Source organism: Podarcis vaucheri (genome assembly GCF_965113315.1).
Source record: "Podarcis vaucheri genome assembly, chromosome: 9".
Lineage (NCBI taxonomy): Eukaryota > Metazoa > Chordata > Lepidosauria > Squamata > Lacertidae > Podarcis > Podarcis vaucheri.
Genome location: NC_138767.1, coordinates 62,758,911 through 62,785,830, shown reverse-complemented (window position 1 = coordinate 62,785,830; position 26,920 = coordinate 62,758,911). Strand labels below are relative to the sequence as shown.

The following is a 26,920-nucleotide window of genomic DNA, read 5'->3' as shown; positions in this document are numbered from 1 at the left end:
ATTTCCTTTCCAAGAACAGTATGGGAAGTTTGGATAGTACAGTGGTGCCCCGCAAGACGAATGCCTCGCAAGACAAAAAACTCGCTAGACGAAAGGTTTTTTCATTCGCGATTTGCCTCGCAAGACGAATTCCCCTATGCGCTTGCTTCGCAAGACGAAAACGTCTTGCGACTTTGTTAAGCCGTTTAAACCGTGCTTCGCAAGAAGAAAAATTCGTTAGACGGCAAAAATTGCGGAACGAATTAATTTCGTCTTGCGGGGCACCACTGTACCTACAGAAATGAAGGCTAAATATCTAGTGACTACAAATACTTGTAAATTGAGCAGGAGGAGGGATACATTCCTCTATTTGCTGATAGAGATTGGAGCCCTGTCCTATTTTGCCCAGTTGATTGCATGAAATGCTTTTATATTTGCTGATTAACACTCCTCATATTCTTGTGTCAGTATACTTCATATGTTTTCTAAATATTTGCACATGTTAGCTGTGTGGCTTTGCTAAAAATGCTGGTTTACACTGGTTTGCCAGGCATATCTAGACTATTACAAATTGGGATTTGTGCCAAATCACTTTTTCTTCCTTACACATACCAGAAGTGGCAGAAAGAGGAGGAAGAGTGAAAGAAAGAGGTTCTGTGGCTTTGGTTGGTTTCCTTGTCCTTTCTTTGAACCTTGTTGCTTGTTATATCTACAGGGCTTTAGCATTACAGCTATGGACTTGCAGATTGTTCATCAGTATCATTTTGCCACAACGCTATTTTCAACCTGCTGCTGCTTGCTCAGTAAAAGCTGAACTTGCTTAGAATGTTTTATTTCACAGTTCATCTTTGATCTCAACTTTTGTGACACAGAGCACTGCTGTATTGCTTTTGCTTGCATGTTACAGAGCTGGTAAAGTTTTGGGGAGGAAGGGTGAAAATAGGGGTTAGTTTGTTGTTGTTTTTAAAAAAAGCCTTGCTAAGTTTAACTTTAAATATAGCTATATATACTTCCATTGCTTCAAGAACATATAGTCAAATGTTCTTTGCTCTGAACTTTGGTTATGCAAAAACCAAAGAAGGTGTGCATCACTTTAATGCAGGGGTCAGCAAACTTTTTCAGCAGGGGGCCGGTCCACTGTGCCTTAGACTTTGTGGGGGGCCGGACTATATTTTTTTGGGGGGAATGCACGAATTCCTATGCCCCACAAAAACCCAGATATGCATTTTAAATAAAAGCTCACATTCTACTCATGTAAAAACACACTGATTCCCAGACTATCCACTGGCCGGATTTAGAAGGCAATTGGGCCGGATCTGGCCCCTGGGCCTTAGTTTGCCTGCCCATGTTATAATGTTCCCTGCTATCCAGAATAGTGATTATCTTAAATTCAGATTTATTATTATTATTTCATACAAAGTTATCTAGACAACTGAGCTTGCTAGGAACTTGATCCTGCATTTGTGTTACAATTACGCGATACTTCAAGGGAACTTCTTCCCACATTAGCTCCTTAGAATGACACCAGAAATGCATCCCCAAAAGAGCATTAACACGTTTCAAAATGTTTAGGCATCCCTCCACTATACACATTGCATCAACAGTCCTGTCCCTGCATTATCCCCTGGTTTGCTGGGTGTGGTTGCTAATGGGCATGGAAATTGTTCAGAATCCGTACGTCAAAGCCTTAGCAATAAAACTTTGTTGACGACTCAAGGCCTGATGCAGGCTGGGAAATACATGTAAGAGAAACTAGCAATCATCCTTTCTGGACTGCAAAGCCTTCCCACGGTCTTGGAAGCTGTGCTCCTGTTGCTCACATAAGTGTTGATAAAATGAGCCAGGTCATCTTGGCTTGTTTAAGGCTAGAAGAGGACCATTCCAAGAAGTAAAGCACTGCTTTGTGTTTGCTGCCGATGTAATTGTCATATGTCTGCCTTCCTACTGGGGACATCAGAATATCTTTTTGGTTACACCAAGCACCATGGAGGAGGCAGAATCAATGGAAGAGCACTCCCATTGTCCCTGGTGCCTGTGCTGTTACTTAACATGGTTAATACAAAGGCAGTGATGTAGTACATCTTTTTTTATTCAGCTCTTTGCCCTTTTCTTTTTGTCTTTTTAAAAATTTTATTTATGCTTTTCAGATTTATACATTTCACTAATTTACAATCACTTTAACATTTCAAAACTTGACTTCCTTCCCCCTCTTTCTGCAGTTCCTTAAATTTATTTTTAATATCTTCCGCAAATCTAAACTAAATTAATTTGCTAATTTATTCATCTACTTTAAATATATACTCTTATAAAACTGCAGGTTATTACAGTAATCCTGCCAATGTTCTTATCTGTTTACAATTTATCTGTAAATATTCAATGTTTTCTTTGATTTGTCACGTTTCTTTCTGTCTCGCCTTTTGTTTAATCTTCCCTGCTGGAACCCTCCTTGTAAAATATGAACACATCTGGCTGCAGCTCTAAAAGTTCTTCCAATCAGTCATCACCGGCTCCTCCTCCTCCTCCGCCAGCTCGTCTTAATCCCTCGGCCTCTTCGCCCAATTTCTTTAAACATTTTAGGCATAATTCAAGTGGAGAACAAAGTGGGCATGCTGTGCCAAAGAGGTGAGAGAAGAGATGTGGGGAGTTTGTTTATGATCCGCATTTTAAAGAACATTTTAAAACATAAAAACCACCAGAAACCCCAGTGGTTTCATGCTTTCACCTATATGGATGTACTTTTCATGCTTCATTTGAGGTGTTTCCTTAATTATGTGGAAGTAAAAATAAGTTCTCACAACCTTTGGTGGGCTATGTAGTCTGAGGAACAGGAGTGGACTTTTCCCCTACTCTGAGGAGCATCTTCTGAAGCTTCTCTGTAGTGGCATTATCCCACACTCAGATTATTGTTTACTAGGCACTGTGGTTTAAACTTTAAAATTGCCATGCTCGTTTCGGCAGCACATATACTAAAATTGGAACGATACAGAGAAGATAAACTTTAAAATTGCCGATCGGAAGGTCGGCAGTTCGAGGCCCCGTGACGGGGTGAGCTCCCATTGCTCGGTCCCAGCTCCTGCCAACCTAGTAGTTCAAAAGCACACAGTGCAAGTAGATAAAATAGGTACTGCTCTGGCAGGAAGGTAAACAGTGTTTCTATGCACTTCTTTGGCTTCGCCAGAAGCGGCTTAGTCATGCTGGCCACGTGACCCGGAAAAACTGTCTGCAGAAGCAGACAAACGCCAGCTCCCTCGGCCTGTAAAGCTAGATGAGCGCCGCAACCCCAGAGTCGTTCATGACTGGACTTAACTGACAGGGGTCCCTTTACTTTTACCGTATGCTGTTGCAAAGCTTGAGAAAAGCAGTGGGAATAGATTGACCTTAAATGTCCACCTAACGACTCTCTCACGACTATTTCATCAAGAAGCCAGGAGAGGAAGAAAGTTAAGATGCATTTGTTTGCTGCACATTTGGTGCTAGGGAAAAAATTACATGGATCCAGCCGATATCTTCTTAATTCAAGTAAATTTCATGTAAGGGTCACATAGCATCCCTACACAAACCATCATATTTGGTGATTTTCCTGCCACGTTTCCCTTCCATTTCATGAGACCAACCCAGAAGAAACCACTGCTGCCCCACTCATTTCTGAGGGGGAGGTAAAAGCCAAGGTGATTTCTCCTCCCACTGATTTAAAAGTCCAAGAAGTGAGGTTTCCTATTCATTGCTGATTTGGATTAAAGCCCTAAAGAGACTTAAAATGTCTTTCAGTGTTAGCCTTTGATTTCTTGTTATTTGTTTTAATACTTACAAGTATTATTTTTCTGGTTTGTTATTTGTTTTAACACCTACAAATATTATTATTTTTCTGGTTTAATACTGATCAGGTTTTTTTTTCTGTTTTGTGTTTTTGTTCTCAATTTCACCTGGTATACTTACAATTCCTCCTTCTGAACTTCCCCCTTTCAACTGCTCTCAGCACCTCCTACCGTTCTGCTCTACGGAAAAAGCTTCACTCTTCCTCTTCTGTGCCAAACTTCTTAAAATTTCTGGCTCCTGTAGATGAAAATAACACCTCTGACTTTAGGAACACAAAAAGGTAGGGTTCTCTTCCTGCAGCTGAAAAATCTGCGATTGCTTAAGAAACTGTCTCAGACTGCAGTGGGAATTGTTAAAAGTTATAATTGTTCATAAATGGTTGGTGTGGTAATCTAATTAAAAAACCATTTCACTTCAGTGTGTATTATTCATATTTATAAATAATGTAGATAATTTGAAGACCATGGCTTTTCTAAAGTTATGTGATGGCAGTGATTCTTATAAAGTAAGCTGCCGTCCTTATTCAGTAGCTTTTCAGTGACTGCTGTTTGTGAGCAGAATGGGTCAAAGTTGTAGTTTCTCACATTCCACATGAACCCTCCCTACCTACTGTGCGTTCAGAAACTCTCTCAAAGGGCCAAAGTATACATTTCATTAATGCTGCCGCTTTTATTTTGGAGGAAATGCAGCCGCAGGCCCTGATTTGGTGCCATTTCCCCAATCTGGAGGGGAGTCTCTCTCCAGTTTCCTATCTGCCCCACCTTGCTTACTGTGAATCCATGACAAAGCTCTTCGTATTTCCTTTGGAGATAAATAGCAGCTTTTTCTTCAAAGGAAAACCAGTAGCGTTAAGCACAGCTTTCTAAAAGCGTGATTAATGCACCTCATAGTAGTTTGACTCAAAATGACGAACAGAAAATAAAGAACTGCAGTTGGAAAGACGACAACAGTTTACCTGAGAAGAAAATTGTAAGCGGCAGAGTGCCAGTGACTAAGGGTCACCAGCATAAGTGAGGCCATTGCAAGAAATTTGCAGTAATGCTGACTATGTGGAAGAATCTTCTACTTGTGGCCGAATTTGTAGAACCTGGGAAAGTGATTTAGAGCTTGATGACTTAGGATGTCACCTTATGGGGATGCTGTCGCATAATCAAGAAAGTGTGGTCCAATGTTATGCTGTAGCTTTTTCTCCACAAAATAGGGGTACGATAAAAATATGTGTGGGGAAAGTAAAAAAGAACCCATAGGCCTTTTTTGGAGGTTTATATTACCTCTCACTCCCACTGCTTCATTTTTATAAAAGGATGTTCAAGGTTCAGAGCACAAGACTCTCCATAGGCTATTTTTGTCAGAGGTATTTTGGGTGAAAGGGGTAGCGCTAGCAACTTAACTAAAATTAAATATTAGTTTCACGTGGGCCCAGCATTTCTCTAAAGTGGCCTGCTTGTTACATGAAGAACTGGTGTTTGTTCTTTGTTGCTGCAAATACTTAGGAGGATTTGTTCATTCTGCTTGACTGCAAAACATATTGCAGTTAGCTTCATTTTACAGTTTTTACCGGAACGATAAACAAATCTGGTTCTGACAATCCTTCTAATTTTAGTGACTACAAGCCCAAGTCAAGTGAAGCAGCTTCTATCCACGAAAGCCCTGTGAGGACCCGCCGGCATTCATGGAGACAACAGATATTCTTAAGAGTGGCAACCCCACAGAAAGGATGTGATTCTCCTAGTTGGCACGATGGTAATGGTCTTCCTTAGATAAAAAGAACCTGCCTAACTTATGCTATAGATAAAAGATCTAATCTTTTTTGTGGATGGACAATATCATGAATTTCCAAAGAACAGATTCATGATTAGTGAATCTACTGATCCAGCAGGATTCTTCTTAATGTTCTTTAAACTCAGAAGGATTTAAAAAGCAGCAAAGTGTTCTCAATTTAATTTGTTGTATTTGATACAAAAAAAATTATGTCAGCAGCAGATGTCCCATTAATCTCCTGGCATTACCAGCTACATCAGGCATAGGCAAACTCAGCCCTCCAGATGTTTTGGGACTACAACTCCCATCATCCCTAGCTAACAGGACCAGGGGTCAGGGATGATGGGGAATTGTAGTCTCAAAACATCTGGAGGGCCATGTTTGCCTATGCCTCAGCTACATCCTCTAGCACCACTTCCTGCTATTAATCTGATTTGTAATTATGTTGGCAGCAGGCACTAAAACCACAACTTGAGGAGGGGAAATGTTGGTGGTCGCCCTGCTAAATTGTGCTTGCTGTTTTCAGCATGTACACTGGGTGGCACTGTTTCTTCTGCTTGTGATTCGAGAAGATTAGAGCTGCTCAGTTTGAGTCCCTTGTGCTTTTAAAGGTCAAACGCCTCATGAGTTTGGTTCTTAAGGAATCATAGCAGCCAACTCTAGGGGGCCGTGGGTGCTTGGTCACCCACAACAATTGTGGGGGCCAGGCACCCAGAAAGTCACTGAGGAAAGCCAGCAAGCGGGAGAGAAGCAGTTCAGCTCCACCTTCTGCAGCCAGCAAGTGAGACACCCTTTTCAAAGAGTTTGCTTCAGACACGGAGACAGAGTCTCTCTGCTGCCAAGTCCGAGCCCCTCCCCATGGAAAAAGGTGCCTCGCTGACTCTGGAGAGGAGGAAGAGGAGCTGCTGTTGTTGCTGCTGCTGCCGCCAGCCTCCACAACCTTGATGTAGAACATCACATGCACATGCCTGCACATGCGTGTGTGCATGCGACGTCGCACGTCTGCATTGCAGCAGCGGGCACCCACAATCCCGAGGGTGAGATGGCACCCCTGCAATCAATTAAGATCTTCTTTTGCTTTTAAGAATGGAACGACTGTTGTTTCTTGCAGTGCTTTGCTTTTCAGTCTATGCTTTGGGAGGATTTAGATTCTTGCATTGAACGTAAGGAGCACAAATGATCAAAGCTCTGGAATATGCTAGTAATGCTGGCTATGACCCATAGAGGCCCACACATGCAAACAGAATGGGTGGTGACTGTTTTTTCCGTCCAGCAGAAGCTGCTTGTGTCTTACAGGATATACCTTCTGTCCTTTGAAGTGGCTTTTGAAGGGGTGGGGTGGGCCGCACACCATGTGCAGCACTTTGATTGAGACCACTGTGTTCATGTTACGTGCTTTTTTAAAGGAACTACTGTACTGAGAATAAAGTCCAGTTGAGTTTGATAAGCCCTGTATATGATCCAGGTTTTGTAGGCACTGTTTAGCCAAATGCAGGACTATGTGTAAGAAGAGCTCAGAAGTGGTTGCTAGATAATAAAATTCAACATCCTTAGAAACTGTTCTTATTTTTGAAAAATGAGTTGCTATTTCTATAACAGCTGCAAAAATGGGCACCTATGTGTGGTTAAATATCTTAAGCAAAAGACAGAGTGGTAGGATTTGCAATTTCTGAGGAGGGTTGGGGCTCTAATTACCTCCATTGTTCTTCCATTGGAAGCAAAATAAATTATCTGAAAACATTCCTAGTTTACACATATTGCAGATATGTAGAATTTCTGTCAGCTCACAGACCTGAATAAATATGCAGGTTTTTCTAAAGTTATTTACAAACGCTAAGATGTATTAGCACAACGCCACACTGATTCAGTTTGCTTACTTTGTTGCCCTTTGCTTCATTTTTTTGCTCTCACAATGTTATTATTGCCCTTTAACCATTTGGAAACCGAAGCTGAGAAATAATCCCTTTTCCAGTGCCAGCACAATGTGTTTGTGGCAGATTTAAATCCTCAGCCGAGATCTCCCCCTGATTCCAGTCTTTCATTTTAAGCATTCTGCTCATATGGACATTCATGTACAGTCCCATTGACTTCACTGGAATGAGTCTTCCAGTACAAGAATCAATTCTTGAATTATTTTGATTATTGGCATCCTAAAAGTACTGTGGTATTAGCACAATATGTATCCAATTTTAAATGTTTATTTCCTGGCGGAGACTAATTCGTTTCACACACACACACACACACACACACATATATATGGCAAGAAGAAGTAAAATCTGCATGTAGGTGTGCATAGAACAGCCTTCCCCAAAATAAGGTGTATTTTTCCATTGAGAGTTGTGCCCAAGGTATTCAGGATATCCAGTAGAATTTTTGACTTTTAAAAATTAGAACAGTTGACTTCCTGCCATATCACAAACTACTTCTGGGAGCTTCTTTGGTTTTGTGTTTTGGGTAAATTTCACCAGATGTTACAATTACTAAGTGGAAAGTGACATGCAATGCATAGCGATGGCATGCAAGCCACTTTAATCTGCTTCCAGGATCTCCAGCTCTTTGAAATTAGCTATTCATTTCCACCCCTACCTTGCACAGACTGGGAAATTTTCTCCACAACATCACAAACCTTATCAATATATTGTAACTGATGCTTACCTGAGGTGTTGATCTAGAAATCCAAGCTAAAAACATTTAGATACCAGTAAAAGGCTTCTGAATGCTTCTTTCTTGCTTTGTCACCATATTAAGAATACTCTGAGTTGGGCGAACTTCCACCCAGATCACCATTGCAAGCAGTTTGTGAAGATGGCCCCTTTAGGGCAGTAAAAGAAGAGAGGAAGAGGACACCCAGAGAGCTCCGGGAACTGTGGCAAAAAGCAATTCTGCAGCAGATACTACTACTTAGGATGGAAAAGGAAAATCAAAAGTTGCAAGGTAAGTAAATTACTGGATCAAAAACTTGAGGAATGGCAGGAGCAGGGGAACCTTACATTATTGGACTTTTTACCATGACAATAAATAAGTGTTCTGGAAGTATTGTTGATAACATTTGCCTTGTGTTTATTCAGATTCCTTTCTTCCCAATATCCTGTCCTGTTTGCTTTCCTTCTTTTGCTGTACTTTACCCATAGTTTGTTTACTTTATCTTAATAGTCTCTTTGCTTGTTTTATCAGTGGCTACTCTTAGCCTAGTTCCTGGAAGTGCTGATAAGGTGCTCATTTTCTGACTCTTTTGACCTGTGGCTTTGGTATATTTGGATCCACCTTCGAGATGCTTAAAGTACTCAACCTCTGTTAGTGTCCTGCTAAGTCATTCTGAGTCAAAATCTCCCAAGACTTGAGCTCGCACTTTAATCTGTGTGAGAGGTACTGGCTTTAAACTAGTACTGGTGGAAATTGAATGTCATCCTACAAATATTTTAAGTGCAATAGGGACACTTGAAAAACAACAAAAACAACCCTGAAACATTTATTTCTGCCTCGTATCCTCTATAATCCATGAAAGACGCAAAAATGGAAGACAGAATTTCCCCTTGACCCTCTCCTCCAAACAAGCCCTTTCACAACTTCTGTGGCTACTCACAGCTATGATCTGTCTGCTGCTTTTAGTTGCATCCCCCCCCTTTCTCCTTTACTGCATGGCCCAGGTAAGGTGCTATTAAGCAAATTTATTTTGTCATGATCCGGAAATCGGAGGCGAGGGAAATCCTTTATTCTTTGTTCGCATATGGTTTTTAGCATGCCACTATACTGTGCAATCTTGAAAGGAACTGGCAAAACCAAACTGGAAAAGGAAGTATTCTTCAATCAGTAAACTGAAGTTGCAGTGGAGGACTAAGGCTGCACTCTCCTATAGATTGTCTCACTCCTATAATAAATGAAAGTGCTGTTTTTTATGATGCATAATGCTATTAAATCATAAAAGTGACAGCATTCTTATGATGTATTGGAATAATATGTCCCAAGAATGACAGTGTGCTGGTAATGTATCATCACAGCAAGGGCTTGTTGTACATATATCAAAGCAGACATCATTAAAGTGATAGCTACGATATGACAGATTACTTTTTAAATATGGTTCCAAGTTATGCTTAGTGCCCAGGCAGTGCTTTTAATGCTGCCCTTTAAGTAGAAGGAAACACAGTGCATTAACTTGTATTTTTTCCATCTCCTTTTGCTTGGGTCCCTCTGTTCCAGTTCTCTCTCTATAGGGTTTCTTCTGGCATATGGTAGTCCCTAACCCTAACCCTTTCATCTACAGAAAAAGAGCAATACAGTCAATTTGCATCTTATGCATGGGCTATCTTCTGGGGATAGTGTTTAAAGCCGAAATCATGCATAGTCAAAACAACCCTTTAAAAACCAGAAAGTGATACGTAAAAAACATAGTACAGCACTTACCAGTGCTTTTAAGCTCTCAGGCATGCTTAGCAAACTCTGGGAAGCTCTTGCAGGATCTTTTGGGCTCATCCAAAATCTCACGAGAGCTTCCCAGAGCCTTCATGTGAACCTCCCAGAACGTGGTAAGCAAGTCTGGGAGCTTAAAAGCTCTTTTCCACACTGGGAAAACCCAGTGCAGAATGAGCTTGCAAGCTGTCTTCCCTCCGTGCATTTAATGTATGCGATTTCAACTGGCTAGCCTTCAGCTGTGTAAAGTTGCGAGTTGACTGTACTTTCTGTCCTCAAAATGCAATTAATCCAGGAGATCTTGTAACAGCAAAACCTTCCCTTCCCTTTGCTGGGCAGCAAAGAGCCTCAGGATAGGCAATTATCTCCCTCTTAGCATGGCAAGAATAGACGGTTGGGATTCCTCCTCCTTTGGCCCAAGGTAGTGCTCACAGCATTTCATTTATTTATATACCGCTTGACTGTAAGTGGTTTACAGAAAATAAAACAAACATTAACATGGTAGAAAAAGTTGAAAACAGGTATTTTTAAAAATTTAAAATGTAATTACAACCAACAGTTAAGCTGAAAGCAGATTAAAACACATGTCAACTTCTGTGCATCTGGAAAGACTTTCTTGAACAAAAAATGTTTTTAGCAGGTGCTGAAAAAAGTACAGTGAAGGCACCTACCTGATGTCAGTAAGCAGGGAGTTCAGTTTCCCCTTCTTATTTTTTTATCTAATCCTGACCCCACTTAGCACCTACCCACATGATGCTGACTGTATGCCTCATGTCGGCTACATTTTCAGACTAACAACAGTTTTCAGCTTGGACTAAAGTCTGTACTATTTTCTATGTGTAAACAGTAAACAGTGCAGGTAAGATGAATGTTTTCAGTAACTTCATGCAGTAAACTGCTAGTAAGGACAAGCCTTTCAAAATGCCCGTAATGGGGCAGCAGCACATTGAATATGATTCAGTAGCCTTGTCGTATTCTTATTTTACCTTATTTCCCCTTTGCAGCTGCTGAAACACGCTTGCCTTTTCTGAGTGTCATGGTTCATTAGGCTGACATTTTCAGTGAACTGTCAAAGCTCCCTTTATCATATGCTGATTGTCATTATCATGTACCTCTTTAATCTTTTTTGTCTAGCTTCCGAAAACAATCTGCTAAACAAACGTCTGAAGCTTGATTATGAAGAAATCACCCCATGCCTCAAAGAGGTAACGTTGGTCTGGGAAAAAATGTTGAGTACGCCAGGAAGGTCAAAGGTGAAGTTTGACATGGAAAAAATACATTCTGCTGTTGGAAAAGGTAAGTGTACTGAATTATTGCAGACGTGCACACACATTCTTGGAACGTAATCTATCAGAACACCTATTCAAATAATGCGGGTAATGTATTATATGAATATGGCTGCATTTCATGAGTCTCCAAGTGCTTGAGGTTCATTCACTCTCAGTGGTCATGGAATAGACTTCGAAACTTGGAGGTTGTCATGGACAGAGCCACAAAGGAATTGCGAGTAAATCAGGAGGTCCCAATTTTGAATCATGCCTCTGTCACGAGCAAGACACACACTCTCAGTCCTAGTCAGCACTGTCTGCAACATAAAGGGGAATAACTGCAAGCAGATGGAAATAAATGGAAGTGCTGTGCATTTGCATATAGAAATCAGGATTAATTATTCAGGATCTTCTTCAGGAAGTTAAAATGGGATCCGTGATTTGATCTGAAGTAGGGATGTGGAACCTCTGGTTCTCCAGATGTTGCTGAACACCAGCTAAGGTTGATTGAAACTGGAGTGAGACAACCAAAAGTCCCCATTGCTGCTGGTTTTATTGATTATATTCCCATTTCTGACATAGCCCCATAGCATACTTTTTATTTTAAACATCCAGTTGGAGAATTCTTATTTATTTTAAATATTTATAAGCCGTCTTTCTGAATAAAATTATCTGAAGACTATAATGAAAGTGTTAGCAGTGAGGGAAAGGTAAAAGGTATTCCTTTTTTTAAAATAGAGTTATTTTCTGTGTACAGTTTTAGGTCACAGTCTTATACCCACTTATCTATTGAACGCATTGGTACTTACATCTTGCTAGGCATGTATAAGATTGTGCTGTTGCTTTAGTTTTCTAGGGAAAATTCTTTGAAGTACCTTGCCATTTGTATCCCACACATAGTCTGAGAAACTGGATTTTTTTGTTTCTGCTATGATTGCTACCCAACAAAACTAGTCAGTATCCTTTCCCCGGCCAGCAGTAAAATGTGTGTGCATTTTAAAAGTGAATACAAGAACTGTACAATTCCCATTGAGAAAGAACCTAGTGACTGTGATTCTCCACTGCCAGTAATGATATTGCTCCAAGGAGAAATCGCCAATTAGGTTGCTTTAATGTCAGTGGTGCTGGCACCAGTAAGCTGTGTTTTTCTGTTCACTTCTCCCCATCTCTTCTTCTCAGTGAGGATAAATGGGATGGAGCAGCAGACACCTTCATTTGGGAACTGTGCCCCAGTGGGGTGACATACTGCTGAGCAAAAACAGAAAGGGTCTGCTTCATTAGCATTCCTCACCCCTCAAATTGTGCCTACCTTTCAGTGAATTTTTCACACTACTGTATGCAGAAATTTGTGGATCGAGGACTGACTCAATGATGTCTTTAGAAGAGGGAAGAGAGAACATCTCAGCACCCCTTCTACATCCATTAACAGGTGTTCTAAGCATCATTGGAAGGAAGCAGTATCTCTTCCATTAACTTCCTTCCTTCCTAATCATAACAGGCAGTGGGAGATAGTATATTCACCCTACTTAGTCCTTGGTGATTTGAGAAAAGAGGGATTGTCTACCTCAAGATCCCCACCCTGCCTTGAACTTTAGCTCTACCACCACCACTTGGCGTTTAGTACTGCTCTTGACGATTTGGCCCACACGTAGGCTTTAGTAGATAATTTGTGTGAGTTAAGGTGCAAATTATTGGATACTGTAGTTGAGACAGATGGCTGGTACAGTGATAGATAGTATGTGGGGTCCCCCCCCCCCATTCCAATTAATTCTTCTCTTTTTCCTTTCCTTTTTTGGTTCCTATTGCCTTTTTTTGGAAAGGAGTTCCTCGCCATCACCGGGGTGAGATCTGGAAGTTTTTAGCAGAACAATACCAGCTTAAGCCTCAGTTTGCAAATAAACAGCAACCAAAGGATACACCTTACAAAGAACTCCTAAAGCAGCTAACCTCTCAGCAGCATGCAATACTTATTGACCTAGGTAAGTCTACAAAAAATAATCTGACATTATACTTAGCATTTTGTGTTCTGCTGAGAAGGTACACTTTTAAAGTCAGGGTTTTATTTAAAAGCTATTGTTCTGTTGCAGTCTATATGCATTGATGAACTCCCTAGGTTGGAGACAATGCCTGGTGCTCAAAAGTATTCTCCTTTCACAACATGGAGTGTTCAACCTCATGTTTCTTTTTAAAGGGCAGATTAAAAAGTAGAATGTGGGTCTAGGTCTCATGACTGCAGAGGAGAAATTTGAAAACATAAACAGATATATGATACCTGCATCACGGGGGCTTGGACTAGAATACCCTTGGTGTCCGTTCCAGCACTACAATTCTATGATTCTAAAGATTCAGAAACTCAAAAGGGTTTGAGTGGCATTGGGAGTAGGTCTGCTGCATATAGTTTCCTTCCAGCGAATCTACTGGTCCCCAAAGAAGCACTTATAAAAGCATGTAAGGCAACCTATGATTTGCCCCGGGGGTTGTGTTCCAGGTCATCACATGTGACGGTGGAGTGCACATAAGCCCATCCCCTTTTCTGGCCACTTCCGTGTCACCACAGTGTGCAAAGTCACACATCAATTGAACTCATGTAAATCGGTTGTTGGGATGCGGGTGGCGCTGTGGGTTAAACCACAGAGCCTAGGACTTGCCGATCAGAAGGTCGGCAGTTCGAATCCCCGCGACGGGGTGAGCTCCCTTTGCTCAGTCCCTGCTCCTGCCAACCTAGCAGTTCGAAAGCATGTCGAAGTGCAAGTTGATAAATAGGTACCGCTCCGGCGGGAAGGTAAACCGCGTTTCCGTGCGCTGCTCTGGTTTGCCAGAAGCGGCTTAGCTATGCTGGCCACATGACCCAGAAACTGTACACCGGCTCCCTTGGCCAATAAAGCGAGATGAGCGCCGCAACCCTAGAGTCGGCCACGACTAGACCTAAAGGTCAGGGGTCCCCTTTACCTTTAAATCAGTTGTTTCCTGTATAACACAACTTAAAATCTCTTAAGTAAGTTCTAAAATTCTAAATAACTTCCTTATGCATCTGTTTGTTCCAATGCTGTGTGAATGATGACAAAACCTGGAGGAATAGTTCCTGACCACTCAAGCAGTAAGACACAGTGTATAAAGTCTAGACCTGCACAAATACAAAAAAACCTTTGCATATTTTACTCTATATAAACTAATACAGATAAAATGTCAGTGTAATGAAACAACCTCTGAATATAAAGATAAAATGCACTGCATCCTCTGCGACTTCCCGTGCCTCCTACACTTCACATTAGTGGGGACTTTTTCTCCATTCCCCACAGAATATAAATGGCAACAGCCCAAGATTAGCAAGGCACAGAAACACATTGCTATGAGTTTCCAGTGTCTCACTACAAAAATGAAAATGTTCCCAACACATTTTGAGTGTAAGTCTCTTATTTAGGAAAAAATGGGTTTTTAAACAAAATATACACAATACTAAAAATGTATGGATCTTTCATTATCCAACACCACATCAAATTGTATCAGAGTGTTAGAGCATTTCAAGTTAAGACATGTTGAACTGTCAATAAAAAGGTAAAGGTACCCCTGCCTGTACGGGCCAGTCGTGACCGACTCTAGGGTTGCGTGCTCATCTCGCTTAAGAGGCCGGGAGCCAGCGCTGTCCGAGGATACTTCCGGGTCACGTGGCCAGCGTGACGAAGCTGCTCTGGCGAGCCAGCACCAGCGCAGCACACGGAAACGCCGTTTACCTTCCCGCTATAAAGCAGTACCTGTTTATCTACTTGCACTTAAGGGTGCTTTCTAACTGCTAGGTGGGCAGGAGCTGGGACTGTCAATAAGCAGCGGTTAAAAGGGTGTTTGTTTGTTTTTTTAAAAAAGCATGTATTAGTATTATAGCTATACATTTAAATTAGATTATATACATATTGGCTGGTTTGTATTCAGAGGTAGTTTAGCAACTTTTTAGAATAAAAAACATAATTAGTATTTGCTAATATTTGAAACTAAATGCTTAGATCCCTTCATTTGAATGTTGCAGTGGATTGTGCCTGCTTTCCGCTGAAGCTGTATCTTTTAGCTGAGTCACACATACTTTTGCTTGTTTCTTAAGCCTCTTTCTGTGAAAACAAAGCCTATGCTTGAAATGTTTTGGGAACATTTTCTCCTTGCGTTGCATAGTACTTTAAGAGTGGCTTAGGAGTCTGTGAAAATTGCCTTTCACCACAGTTAATTCAGCCAGCTTCCATGTGAGTTTTAAGATCAGACACAGCAGATTGCTGCCTTAATCCATATCCTTCCAAGGAAAGGTGTATTCCAGAAATGCCTGTCATCAGTTATCATGTAATAAGAAAGAAAGGGGGAAATATTAAGTACTCTTCTTGTTCATTCTTATTATTATGTCTTTTTCCATTTTGGATATCTGTTCCCTTTCCTAGTTAGCTCATGCTTTCAAAGTGACTCTGTTGAGCAGGACTTTCTGCCAAACAGGAGACATTGAATAGAACTGTTCAGTGTGTGTTGGAACAACTCCTACTTTGGGCAGGGAGGTAGCTGCTGCAATACAAGCTGCTCTTCCAGTTGGGAAGCAAAGCACGCTACATCTGCAGAAACACTCGGTTTCCTGCCAGCCTGGGCAGTGAGCAGCCAGACCCAGAAATCAAACAGTCTCTTCCTAGTATACAGTGTGCAGAGCACTAATCTGTTTGCAGGAAGACTTAGCTTCGGGCTTTGCCTTTGTTTTTGAAATAAGAGAGCCCTGATAGCATCTGGCAAGGCAACACACCTCCCATAGATGCAATGTTCCGGAAATTAAAGGGTGGGGTGAGATTTAACAAGTGCGAAGCTACAAAAGACTGCTTTAGTTGCACTTGAAAGGATGTGGGGGATGCAGGAATAAACCTACCTTGAGTGTATTTTAACGTGGAAGAAAAGAAAAACTGGTGGTTTCTCTTGCTGTCTTTCAGAGAAGCAAACATTTTCTTCCCAATCCTCATGGAACATCTACATGGATCCCCCAATCTGATTTGTGATCCCAATTTGTAAATCTGGATCAGATCCGTTTCAGGCCCATTCTGACCAGCATCCAGATCACAATCTGGAAATTGCAAATCTTCAGAAATACCATTTGCATTGTGAACCCAAATCAGCTCTAACTTTCTTGTTTTTTCACATAAGGGCATGGCATTTGCAGTCATGGTGGTCCCTACAGAGGAGATCAGTCCTGAAAAGTTTCAGATGGGTAGCTCAAGTGATTTTCATGATAGCCAACTTTAAAATTTAACATATTTTCAGATTAAAATGGACATAACATTTTTGTTTTTTCACATGAAATTTGAAAACATGGTAGCCCTTACAGAGGATTAATCCTTCAAAATTTGACTAACTTCAATGGTTTTCATGTTAGCCACCTTTAAATTAAAAGACTGAGTGTGCTATGATGCCAATTCTCATGCTCCTCATGTTTATCCTGTTCCTGCTATCAATATTTCAAAAACATTTGAGGTATTTTATTTAATTAGGTGTGAGGTAGTGGGCATGAGCAGTCAACATTAGGCAGACATTGGCAGGCTTGCAGTGAGGGGGGATATTACAGGTGCAGGAGTCTTTTAAGGGGCAGATTGCCAGCAATGAGAAACACACAACATATTCATAGGAGTCACAGAAGAGACCCTGTCATATAGAGTGCAAAGTCTATATTGGATTTAAATCTTTCAATCTATAGCAGCCTTCCTCAGCCTCAGCCCTCCAGATGTTTTTTGGCCTACAACTCCCATGATCCCTTGCTAGCAGGACCAGTGGTCGGGGATGCTGGGAATTGTAGTCTCAAAAACCATCTGGAGGGCCGAGGTTGTGGAAGCCTGATCTATAGTATCAAAGCAATTAGCCAGTGGTTCTCAACCTGTGGGTCCCCAGATGTTGTTGGACTACAACTCCCATAATCCCTGAGCTCTGGCCTTGCTAGCTAGGGGTGATGGGAGTTGTAGTTCAACAACATCTGGGGACCCACAGGTTGAGAAAGGCTGAATTAGACTTTATAGTTTATTAGACAAGCGGCCTAACAAAATTGTTTGCTTCACACGAAAACATGGCATGTTTGCTTTATTAATATTTATGTTGCTAACCCCAATTTTTAATTTTCACAGGCCGCACCTTTCCGACGCATCCGTATTTCTCAGCCCAGCTTGGAGCTGGGCAGCTGTCACTTTACAATATCTTGAAGGCCTATTCCCTCTTGGATCCGGAAGTCGGCTATTGCCAGGGCCTCAGCTTTGTAGCCGGTGTGCTGTTGCTTCATATGAGTGAAGAAGAGGCTTTCAAGATGCTCAAGTTCCTTATGTTTGACATGGGCCTGAGGAAGCAGTATCGGCCTGACATGACAATTTTACAGGTTGGAGCTCCAGCTTGCATTTATTTATTTTATTTATTTTTTAAAAAAATGCAGCAACGTAAGAATTCTATATTGCGTTTCCACCCAATGTTCATAAAAAGAAAGCACAATACGTGAAACACTCGTGAATTTTTATTACCTGTGTATTCAGAAAGGTTGAATGAGAAGGGTGCCAAATGGGAACATTGTCAGCTGTGTATCTGCTGAAGTTAGGGCACAATTTTGGAGTGTGTTAGCAGTTCAATAGGCTGCCAGTGGCTGTGTGCAAATAGATTTATGAGGTTTTCCTCAGAGAAAACAAAAGTATCCTTTAATGAGATTGTGAAGATCACCAAATCACAGTATTTTTAGCTGGCATAAAAGGGGGAAGGAGGATAGTTTTCATTTTCGAATACAATGTAGAAGGCCAATACAAAATAGCTTCAGTTTTCTTTTTCTTTTTCTCAGGTGTGTGAATGCTAATTTGTGGATATGAAAATTTTAGTTTGCTTCCTGGAAAGTATACTTAGGATCACAATTTCAACTGAATGCACCAGGACTTACATTCCTATAAATGTGCATTTGGACGATCACATAAAGGTCCAAGGGAAAAATCCTTTAAACACTTTGTCTAGTTTAACAACCTTTTTTTTTATTTGCCTGTGCAGATCCAGATGTATCAACTTTCTCGACTTCTTCATGATTACCACAGAGATCTCTACAATCATTTTGAAGCACATGAAATTGGACCTAGTCTGTATGCTGCCCCCTGGTTTCTTACCATGTTTGCCTCTCAATTTCCCCTGGGGTTTGTGGCTAGAGTATTTGGTAAGTCACGATAAATGATAATGATACCTAGGATCCATTAAATATATTATTTGTTTGAAATTCAGGAAGTTTTTTTCTATCAGTATGAGCCAATCAGCTAATAGGACATGAGTGGTTTTCTTAAGATTGTATGGACAAGAATGTGGAGACAGAGCATAGCAAATGCAGATGCTTTCGTTCCACCATGTCAAATGCTTTATCTTTGTTTGTAAACAGAGGAATAGGTCTTTCATGACGGTAACCACACTTTCTGACAAATAGGCAATTGGTTAAAATGGGACAAAATCATTTTTAAATGTGACATATTCTATGGACAAAAGCATTGTGAATTTTGCTTAGGCTGTTAGTAATTTGGGACAGTATTCTGATTTGACTGAACTGCATCTTATTAACCTAAGTTCCATGGTTGACAAAAATTTGATGGAGGCCCTAATCTCTGCCTAAACCTATTGATTGCATCATACCTTAGTATGGAATCAAGTTGACATTCCAAATATAACATGTTGAAATTATAATCCAACATTCCTCTTCACAGTCATGCATAATAAAAAAATATGATCTTTGGCATTACTTATCAATGTCTTGCTTGAATGCACATAAACTAAAACATATGCTATCTGTATATATCCCACCCTATATGTTTCCAAATGTAGAGTGGTTGTTTTTAATTATTGTGCATTTTTTCTGTTTCATTTCCCTTGTTGCAGAGAAACACAGGCAACTTGTTAAAAAAGCAAATACACTTGAAAGGCACTGTACATATGTAATGAAATATAGACATATAAAAGGGCTTTGTGGAACAAAGAATGACACTAGTTAGGGAGGAGTTATAACAAAAAGCAAAACTTTGCTTGCTACACTGGAAGCAATGATTTGCAACAATACTTGGAAAGTTGCTCACAAAACTTTGTATAAGGAGAGCATTCTCTCTCTTTAAAATAATGAATTACAGCAGTGGATAGCCATGTTACTTACTCTGTTGTACCAAAGACAACAAAGTATTATTTTTATGATACTTTAGATGAAGAAGAACAAAAGGAGAATTGCACACATTAGTCCCTTTTCTTTTACAGAAATATTTGAATCAGGGCCTTCCTGGTTCAGCAGCTCACTCTTGTAGTTGTTATGCTAGAGTAGGTCTTTGGGGAACCCAGATATCAGATAAGGAAGTCCTACGTTAAAAAATTGGCTGTGTGGACTAGAGGGCTGCATTCTGTGTTTAACCCGCCTCTGTTTTTTCTCTCTGCCTCTTTGAACTTTCAACACCCCTGTGTAGATATGAGGGTCCTATACAAAAAAAGATGTATTCTCTTATTTGCTCAGCAATAGAAAAACAATGTTAACTCTGTTTCCAGATTGTATTTTTGAATCACGCTGACATTTGTTTGGATGTCTACATTACGTCGTTACTGGCTCACCACCGAGATCCAGCAAACCTTTGCCCTGGATATGTTCTTAAAACAATTGGCCTTTTGTTTAAATGTTTGATGTGTTGTACAGGGATCGACAAATTATGTGCGGCCCTGGTGGCCAACCAAGAAATTTGTTGTCACGTGGATATCCTCCAGGGGGGTAGGGTCTTGATGTATATTTGAGATGCAGCACACAGGTCTGATTTTCTTCTTCAGTGTGAAACTGTAAGGGGCGGCAGAAGCCAGTGGAATTTCTCTGCCAGGCACCTAGAGCTCCAGCCACATGGCAGGCAGCCCTCCATGCCTGCACCATCCTTCTTAGTGGGTGAGGGGCAGCAGAGGTGTGTGGGCTTTCAGCACCTGCCTCGACTGTCCTTCCTCTGCTCAGAGCCAGGGAAAGTTGATGGAAGCATGCAGGGTTTCTTTGCTTCTCTCAGGGGGTCAGAGCACCACCCCACTGCCAGGCACAGAGACCAGGCATTGTGCTTGCACTGACCCTCTTCAGCTTGGAAGCAGAATTATGTTTTGGCTAAAACAAGTAACGGGTTCCATATTTGCATTGGGAGTGGTGGAGAATCAGCTCTCCCCTTCTTCAGCTCTAGCGTTATGAAGAGGTCTTGGGCCCGTCTCCCTTGCCTGAGCCTGACTGACCCCTCTCTGTGGTAAGATCTTTGAGGAAGATTATAAAATGCTTCTGTTTTATACAGGAGCAAGACAATTGGTATGTCTGCCACACTAACATAGCATAGGTCACCTTGAACTGATCTCTTATCTCCCTCACCCCCCAGCTTCTGGCATAAACACTGCTCTTGGCTTAAATCGAAAATTAGTTTTGCTTGGCTATGCTTTCAGCATTATCTGCCCTAATTCTAGCATGTATTTTAATTTTAGTTTTTTCCTTCAGTGTGCTCTCTCAAATTTGGATGCCTTGCTGGAAATTAATTTTGTCCGACTTTATTTAAGTGAAAGGCATATAAGCATCAAACATTTATTATAGATGGCAAATGATTGTAAGGTTAGACTGGAACTAACAGCTGTCAGTAGAATGCACATATGGTGTAAGTGGAAAGCAATGTAAGAAAAACTGTCCCTTTCTTCTATTGTTTCATTCAAATGTGCCTTTTGCTGCAGGATACATAGAACTGCTACATGCATTATTTTATCAGTATGTCACTTATTGTTAGAAATCTTCAAATCGGAGAACTGGAATATAGCTGCCATTACCAGAACAATTATTGATACACAGTGGTACTTGAGCATTTGGTGGATTCCAAGCTGCTTAAAATTTTCGTTATAATTTCTTCTTTGCCTTCTCCCCCCACCCACTCTTTTCCCCCCAGACATGCTGTTTCTCCAAGGATCAGAAGTTATATTTAAAGTGGCTTTAAGTTTGCTGGGAAGCCATAAGCCCTTAATTCTGCAACATGAAAACTTGGAAACTATAGTTGATTTCGTTAAATGTATTCTCCCAAATCTGGGTTTGGTACAGATGGAAAAAACCATAAACCAGGTATGAAGCTAGGTATTACCAGGAAGATGTAAATTGCAAAATTACTAGTAATTTATTGATGCCCCAGTCAAGAAATGTATTTGTACTCAACCGACCCACCCACAACTGAATTGGCTTATGCACTTGGAGAATGTAGATGTTCCTTGCGGAGACCTAAAAAATATTTGTAGAGACTAGCCAGAATTGTTTGGGGGTAATACTATAGCTGGATTATATAGCTAGATTTCCTCCTGTGTTTTCATAGTGAGCATAGACAGTTTACTTGAACAATGGAAATGCTTTGGATATTTGGCAATAGTAAAATATGTCCTGTGCAAAAGAATCAAGGTTGAGTTTCCTCTCCACTTAATATAATGCAATATTTCCTGAAAGCAAGAAATTAAGCTAATGCTCTGCAAAATGGAAGTGAGGGAGAGAAAGTAATGAATGGCAAATAATATTTACTTAAGACTATTAGCCTTTCTACCAATTCTCATCATTTCCCTGACATTTCATCTTCTAAACACCACAGTCTGTCCATCCCTCCCTTCACCTCCCACCAGGTCCTACTTTGCAGCCTGCCCAATTCCATCAAAACCGTTGATGCTTCACTTCTTCGCCACTCAGATTCCAAGGCCTTGGTATCCCTGCATGTCTGGCATTCCAGTTTTTGCCCCTCTTGCCGTTCTTTCTAGAAATCTGTAGTAAGGCTTTCCCCAGTTCATTTCTTAATGACTCCTCCTTTCATTGTATTGCACCATTCTACAATCTAAGTACGTTGCATTTGGTGAAATAGATGTTGTAGGTGCATAGTTCAGTCCTCTAATAAATATAACTCATAGCAAAATAGATGCGCTCTATAATAAAGCCCCTTGGAAGAGCACTATTGTATGTGGTTTTACTATGTTTTGGCATACCGGTGGTTATCTCTCTGGTGTGAATTAATATTCTAAATGCTCTTTATTCAGACGAGCCCTTCTTGACTTTCAAAAACCAATAGGATCTTAGCCACTGGGTGCCTTGACTTCTTTTGTAATCTTGAAATGCACCTGATAACTTTTGGAGCTAACTTATTTGTTAGGCAGTTGGGTGTTTTGTGTTTTCAATGTTCCCTTAATTTTTACAAGACTTTATCTCAGTAGGCTCATAACATTTTTGAACAAGTGGAATGAATGAATGGATGAAGGAATGAATGAATGAATGAATGAATAGCATGATCTATAATGTGATCCTCATAGCTGTGAAACTAGCTGTGAAACAACCTGACATGAGGCCATTCTCTCATGACAAAAATGCTTTTATATGATACTAAAGTGGTTGATACTACTTTTAGTTGGTCACCCTGTTACTGGAGAGAGAAAAAAGAAAAAGGTTCAGAGGCAGCAAAAATGAAACTCTGATAGACAATAAATGTTGCTTGGGAAGAATGTTTGGATTATCTGACGCCCCGATTTCTTATAGACAGTGAGCCAAACAGGATCTTATACAGAATATGCATGCAGTAGGTTTTCTGGTTATTGGTTTCTTTTTTAAAAAAATTCAAGGCACTCTTCCATTTTACATATGTACTAGGTATTTGAGATGGATATTGCCAAACAGCTGCAAGCTTATGAAGTTGAATATCATGTGCTTCAAGATGAATTGATAGATTCTTCTCTCAATGACAATCAAAGGATGGATAAATTGGAAAAAGCCAACACCAATTTACGTAAACAAAACTTTGACCTCCTTGAGGAGCTGCAGGTACCGATTGCACATTATACAATATACATTAAATATAGCTCAGTGGCTCATTTATTTACAGCTGGATGCATCAGTAATCAGCGAGTTTTTGTATTTGAAAAACATTTGCACATCTAGTTTCTGGAACCCCTCTTGGTGATTATTAGAAAATCAGATGACTATGGGATTTGATTATCTTTAAAAAAATAAAAGTCCTGAAATGCCTAGTGGATTTGTCATCTCTATTTCACTGGGATATCTTGTACAGGAGCATAACTACATCGTGCTTTTAAATACTAGGTATCTGTACCATGCGGATACAGGCAATTGGTAAGCAGAAAAAAGATGAGATGAAGGAAGTAAATTTATGAGCTGCTTAGCCAACACAGCAACTGTTATGCTCTGTGACATCAACAGAAATTGCTTAAATAGTGCAACTGTTGCTCTCCAAGGTCTACACAAACACCCACTGTTTCCCATTTGGTTTTTGTTTTGTTTTGAGCATGGGTTTTTTACCATTGGGATCAAAATTGGGAAGTAAAAAGATGGAAAGAATAGAAATCACCCAGGTTCATGCTTCCCAGGTCAAAGCTTGCTAAAGCTGAAGAGCCGAAAAGCCAATTTCACAGTCTTTGGCAGGCATTTTTTTGTGTGTGTGTTATTTGTTTGGTCTTAATCATGATTCATGTTTCCTTGCCTCAGCATCAGTGAGGCTCATGCTAGATAGATGTAGCTCTGGATTAACAATGCTATTCTTAATTAAAATGCCTTGGTTAATAAATTTACACATGAATTAGTCAATTCATGACGTAGATTTATTGGCTTTCAGTTTTTCTACTCAGTATTATGTTGTAGGCTTAAGTCATTCTGGAGCTTAAGTAAACAAGATTTGGAAGGAATGTGGAGAATATATCATACACAAAATTTAATTCATTATTAAGTAGCAAAGTGGTATTTTTCCCCCAGTGGTGGCTGTGGAGAAGTTTAGTCATTGCATTGTTGGCAGGAATCTTCCCTGCACCAAACACTGATGTCCACATTTGTCCCGTGTTCTTTTTTTATCTAGATGCAGTTCAATTCTATTCTATTCTTAAACACTAAAAAAAGCCATGAGGGAAACAAGCTTCATCTGCATTGCCCCAGTATAGGCTCAATTTCATTTTGTGTAGAAAGATGAAACTCCAAAACTGGCTGTAAGTTACGTATGCCAGTAATTTGGATTGCTGTACTATATTTATTGTTCTGCACATGTGAATTTCAGCTGGTTTCACATAAGAGGAATAGAAAGGTGTGCTGAGGGAGCAGTCTGCGTGTTCTTACTTGTTTTCCTCACAAGCAATCTGTATATGTTTCTTGTTTGTCCCTTAAGATGGCAAATGGAAAGATCCAAAACCTAGAGGCCATGGTTGATGCTTTGCTCAACAATGAAAGCAAGCTGAGGCAGACAATTCTCACTCTAGAACTGGAGAGGAAAGCACTGCTGGAAACGGTAAAGGGGATGCACACACATTCTGCAAGCCCCAGTGGAAAGCCTCTTCTTACCAGGCAAGGACATACGGATTCTGCTAACTGACAGCTGCAGACATAACGGAGGAGGCAAGTTCAACACAGATAAGAAGGGAAGAAACGTTTTCTGAAGTCGCTATCTTTCAAAGGTGTCCTTTGTATTGTTCACGCCTTAACTTTGAGCGAAACAAAGACTTTGCACAAAAGAGATGCATGTTTTCCTAACGGAGGAAAGTCTTGCTTGTTCATATCTACAATTCTTTTGAATTAAGCATATATGCAATGCAACAAGCAGAAGGACCTTTATGCTGCCTTGTTCTTTTGCTTTTGACTGACATTTCCACTCCACTGTAAGGATTTGCTGTCCCAAACTCTGCAGCAAGCGCTTCTCTACCCAAGGGCTTCATGTTGCTTACAAACTAAGCATTTTTAAAACTCTACTTTTAAACACTGTGTGCTGCAAAGGTGCTGGAGAATTACAGCGCTAGGAGTTCCTGGAGCGATTCCTTCTCCCTATTTCATCTGCAATTGGACTTAGTAAGTTTGTGGCACTTACCCCTCCGCCTGAAGCTGGAGTGGATTCCATTTATTCACATTGTGTTTTTAAATCCCTTTTGCTGCCTTAAGACATCAGTTTAGTGAACCCAGTAAGTCAAATTTCACCATATGCATTTTGAGATTGTTATCTGTTGTTACAAATCTGATATCTTTTAATTACCGGGGAGGGGGGGAGTGTTTTTTTATTTTTAACATCCAACATTATAGCATGGTTTAATGCTCTGATGAAGTTCAGGATACTACTTTTGATGGATCATGCCTTAAAGTGTTGTTTTATTTATTTATGAAGTATTGTATGTTGCAAGCCTTTGGTTGCCAAATGGAAATCTTAATGACTGTCAGTTTTAATTTTAGAAGTTAATTGGACCCTCAACCCACTCTGATGAAATTTTGCTCTTCAAAACGTTACCTTCTGAAATTGTGGTACTTCCAAGGGTTGGTTCTATGAAAGACACACTTAACAGTGCTATCCTACACATGTCCACTCAGAAATAAACCCCACTGGGTTCAATGGGATTTACTCCCAGGACAGCAGTGTTACACAGAGCAGCTGGCTTATTTGAAGTAGGAGTACAGTCTCTCAATAAAAATATATCCTTTTTTTCTTCATATAAACAAAAGCATTTTTAAGACCTTTAAAAGCACTTCAACTTACAACTTCAGGTAGTGTATCATTATTCATCAGTAAGCAGTTCAATATATATTACAGAAAGTTCAATTGATAACACAAATTCATTTCTTTTTAAATAAATTTGTTGACTTGAAATGTATGGGCATTTACTTTAACTAGTAATGTTACAATTGATAAACAAATTATGCATTAAGAAGTTTTTTTCTTCCTGCCAGCAGTGGTTGACAATAATTATTATATTGCACAGTGAATTTCCTGTCTAGATATAAGGTAAAATCCAGAAACATTAAGATCAATTGACTTCAATAGGATGTGGATCTCACATCAAACTTAAACCTATTTAATAGTCATTCCCTCTGGCAAGAAACCCTTGGACAGCATTCTGTGAGGGGTGCTAGAGAGACCTTTCAACACCCTTACCAAGCTAAATTTACAGGATTCTTTAAGAAACCATGATGGTTTAACTGGCATATAATTATTCTATGTTGTTCTTTAGATAAGCCCAAAGTATTGTTTATGTTGTATGAAAAGGGTAACACATTCCTTCATTTCTCACACCTCTCCAATTCACTGCATAGTTTTGCATCCTTAAACAAAAACAAACTCTTATTGATTATGTTGTGAGTCAGCGCTTTTTCCATTCACATTTTTACTTTTAAAATGATGGTTTTATTGTGGGTTCTTCAGAAATTTTATTACTTTTACTCTTAGGAGTGCCCAGCAGTGATGCATTTGGACAAAGGCAATAACTGATATATAAGCTTTTTAACACTAAAACAAAAGAGCAATAAAAAGACTAACTAACCCAGCCAACTTCATATTGTGATGTTCAAAAACATAGAGTATCGGGTCTCCTGCAGTAGTCCTATGGGATTACTAAATACAGATATGAAGAACCAGTCGGCGGAGAAGGCTACAAGCCCATGGCACCTCTTCCTGAGACTCTCCAGAAAGCACATTGGTGAGCCTTCCTCCACAGAGATTGCCACCAACAAGATGACTTCTTCTCAACCAGTCAGTATAGCCTCCTCAGCTTGCTGTGGGACAATCACTGCCGTTAGCACTCAACAACCTATTCCTCTGTGTGTGTCCATGTGCGAGTGTCCAGCCCTTATAAGGATTTTCAGCCCAGCCATTTTTACTTTCTAGATCTGATGGGAGTTCACTGGTTTGCACTGAAGCAATTGGGGGCAT

The 26,920-nt window shown here is 40.2% G+C and overlaps 1 protein-coding gene and 1 long non-coding RNA gene across 5 annotated transcripts in view; one reads left to right on the top strand and one right to left on the bottom strand.

Annotated features, from left to right (window-relative positions):
• Positions 1–26,539, top strand: part of TBC1D1 (TBC1 domain family member 1) — a 66,955-nt gene extending 40,416 nt beyond the window's left edge. For 2 of the 4 annotated variants that reach the window (XM_082238050.1, XM_082238053.1), the window contains exons 11-21: positions 2,455–2,601; positions 3,956–4,075; positions 5,399–5,538; positions 8,305–8,490; positions 11,098–11,259; positions 13,052–13,210; positions 17,357–17,601; positions 18,249–18,408; positions 21,161–21,330; positions 22,882–23,052; positions 24,401–26,539. In XM_082238050.1, coding sequence (XP_082094176.1) covers positions 2,455–2,601; positions 3,956–4,075; positions 5,399–5,538; positions 8,305–8,490; positions 11,098–11,259; positions 13,052–13,210; positions 17,357–17,601; positions 18,249–18,408; positions 21,161–21,330; positions 22,882–23,052; positions 24,401–24,604 — 1,864 coding nt within the window. In that variant the 3' untranslated portion in view covers positions 24,605–26,539. The remainder of the gene's footprint in view (positions 1–2,454; positions 2,602–3,955; positions 4,076–5,398; positions 5,539–8,304; positions 8,491–11,097; positions 11,260–13,051; positions 13,211–17,356; positions 17,602–18,248; positions 18,409–21,160; positions 21,331–22,881; positions 23,053–24,400) is intronic. The other 2 variants (XM_082238051.1, XM_082238052.1) reach the window with 2 other exon arrangements.
• On the bottom strand, positions 2,502–8,343 carry LOC309540937. Its single transcript, XR_014223545.1, has 3 exons — positions 8,212–8,343; positions 3,916–4,032; positions 2,502–2,588 (listed from the first exon to the last, which is right to left on the bottom strand). It is a non-coding gene; the product is annotated as an uncharacterized lncRNA (long non-coding RNA).
• Positions 26,540–26,920: the final 381 nt, after the last annotated feature.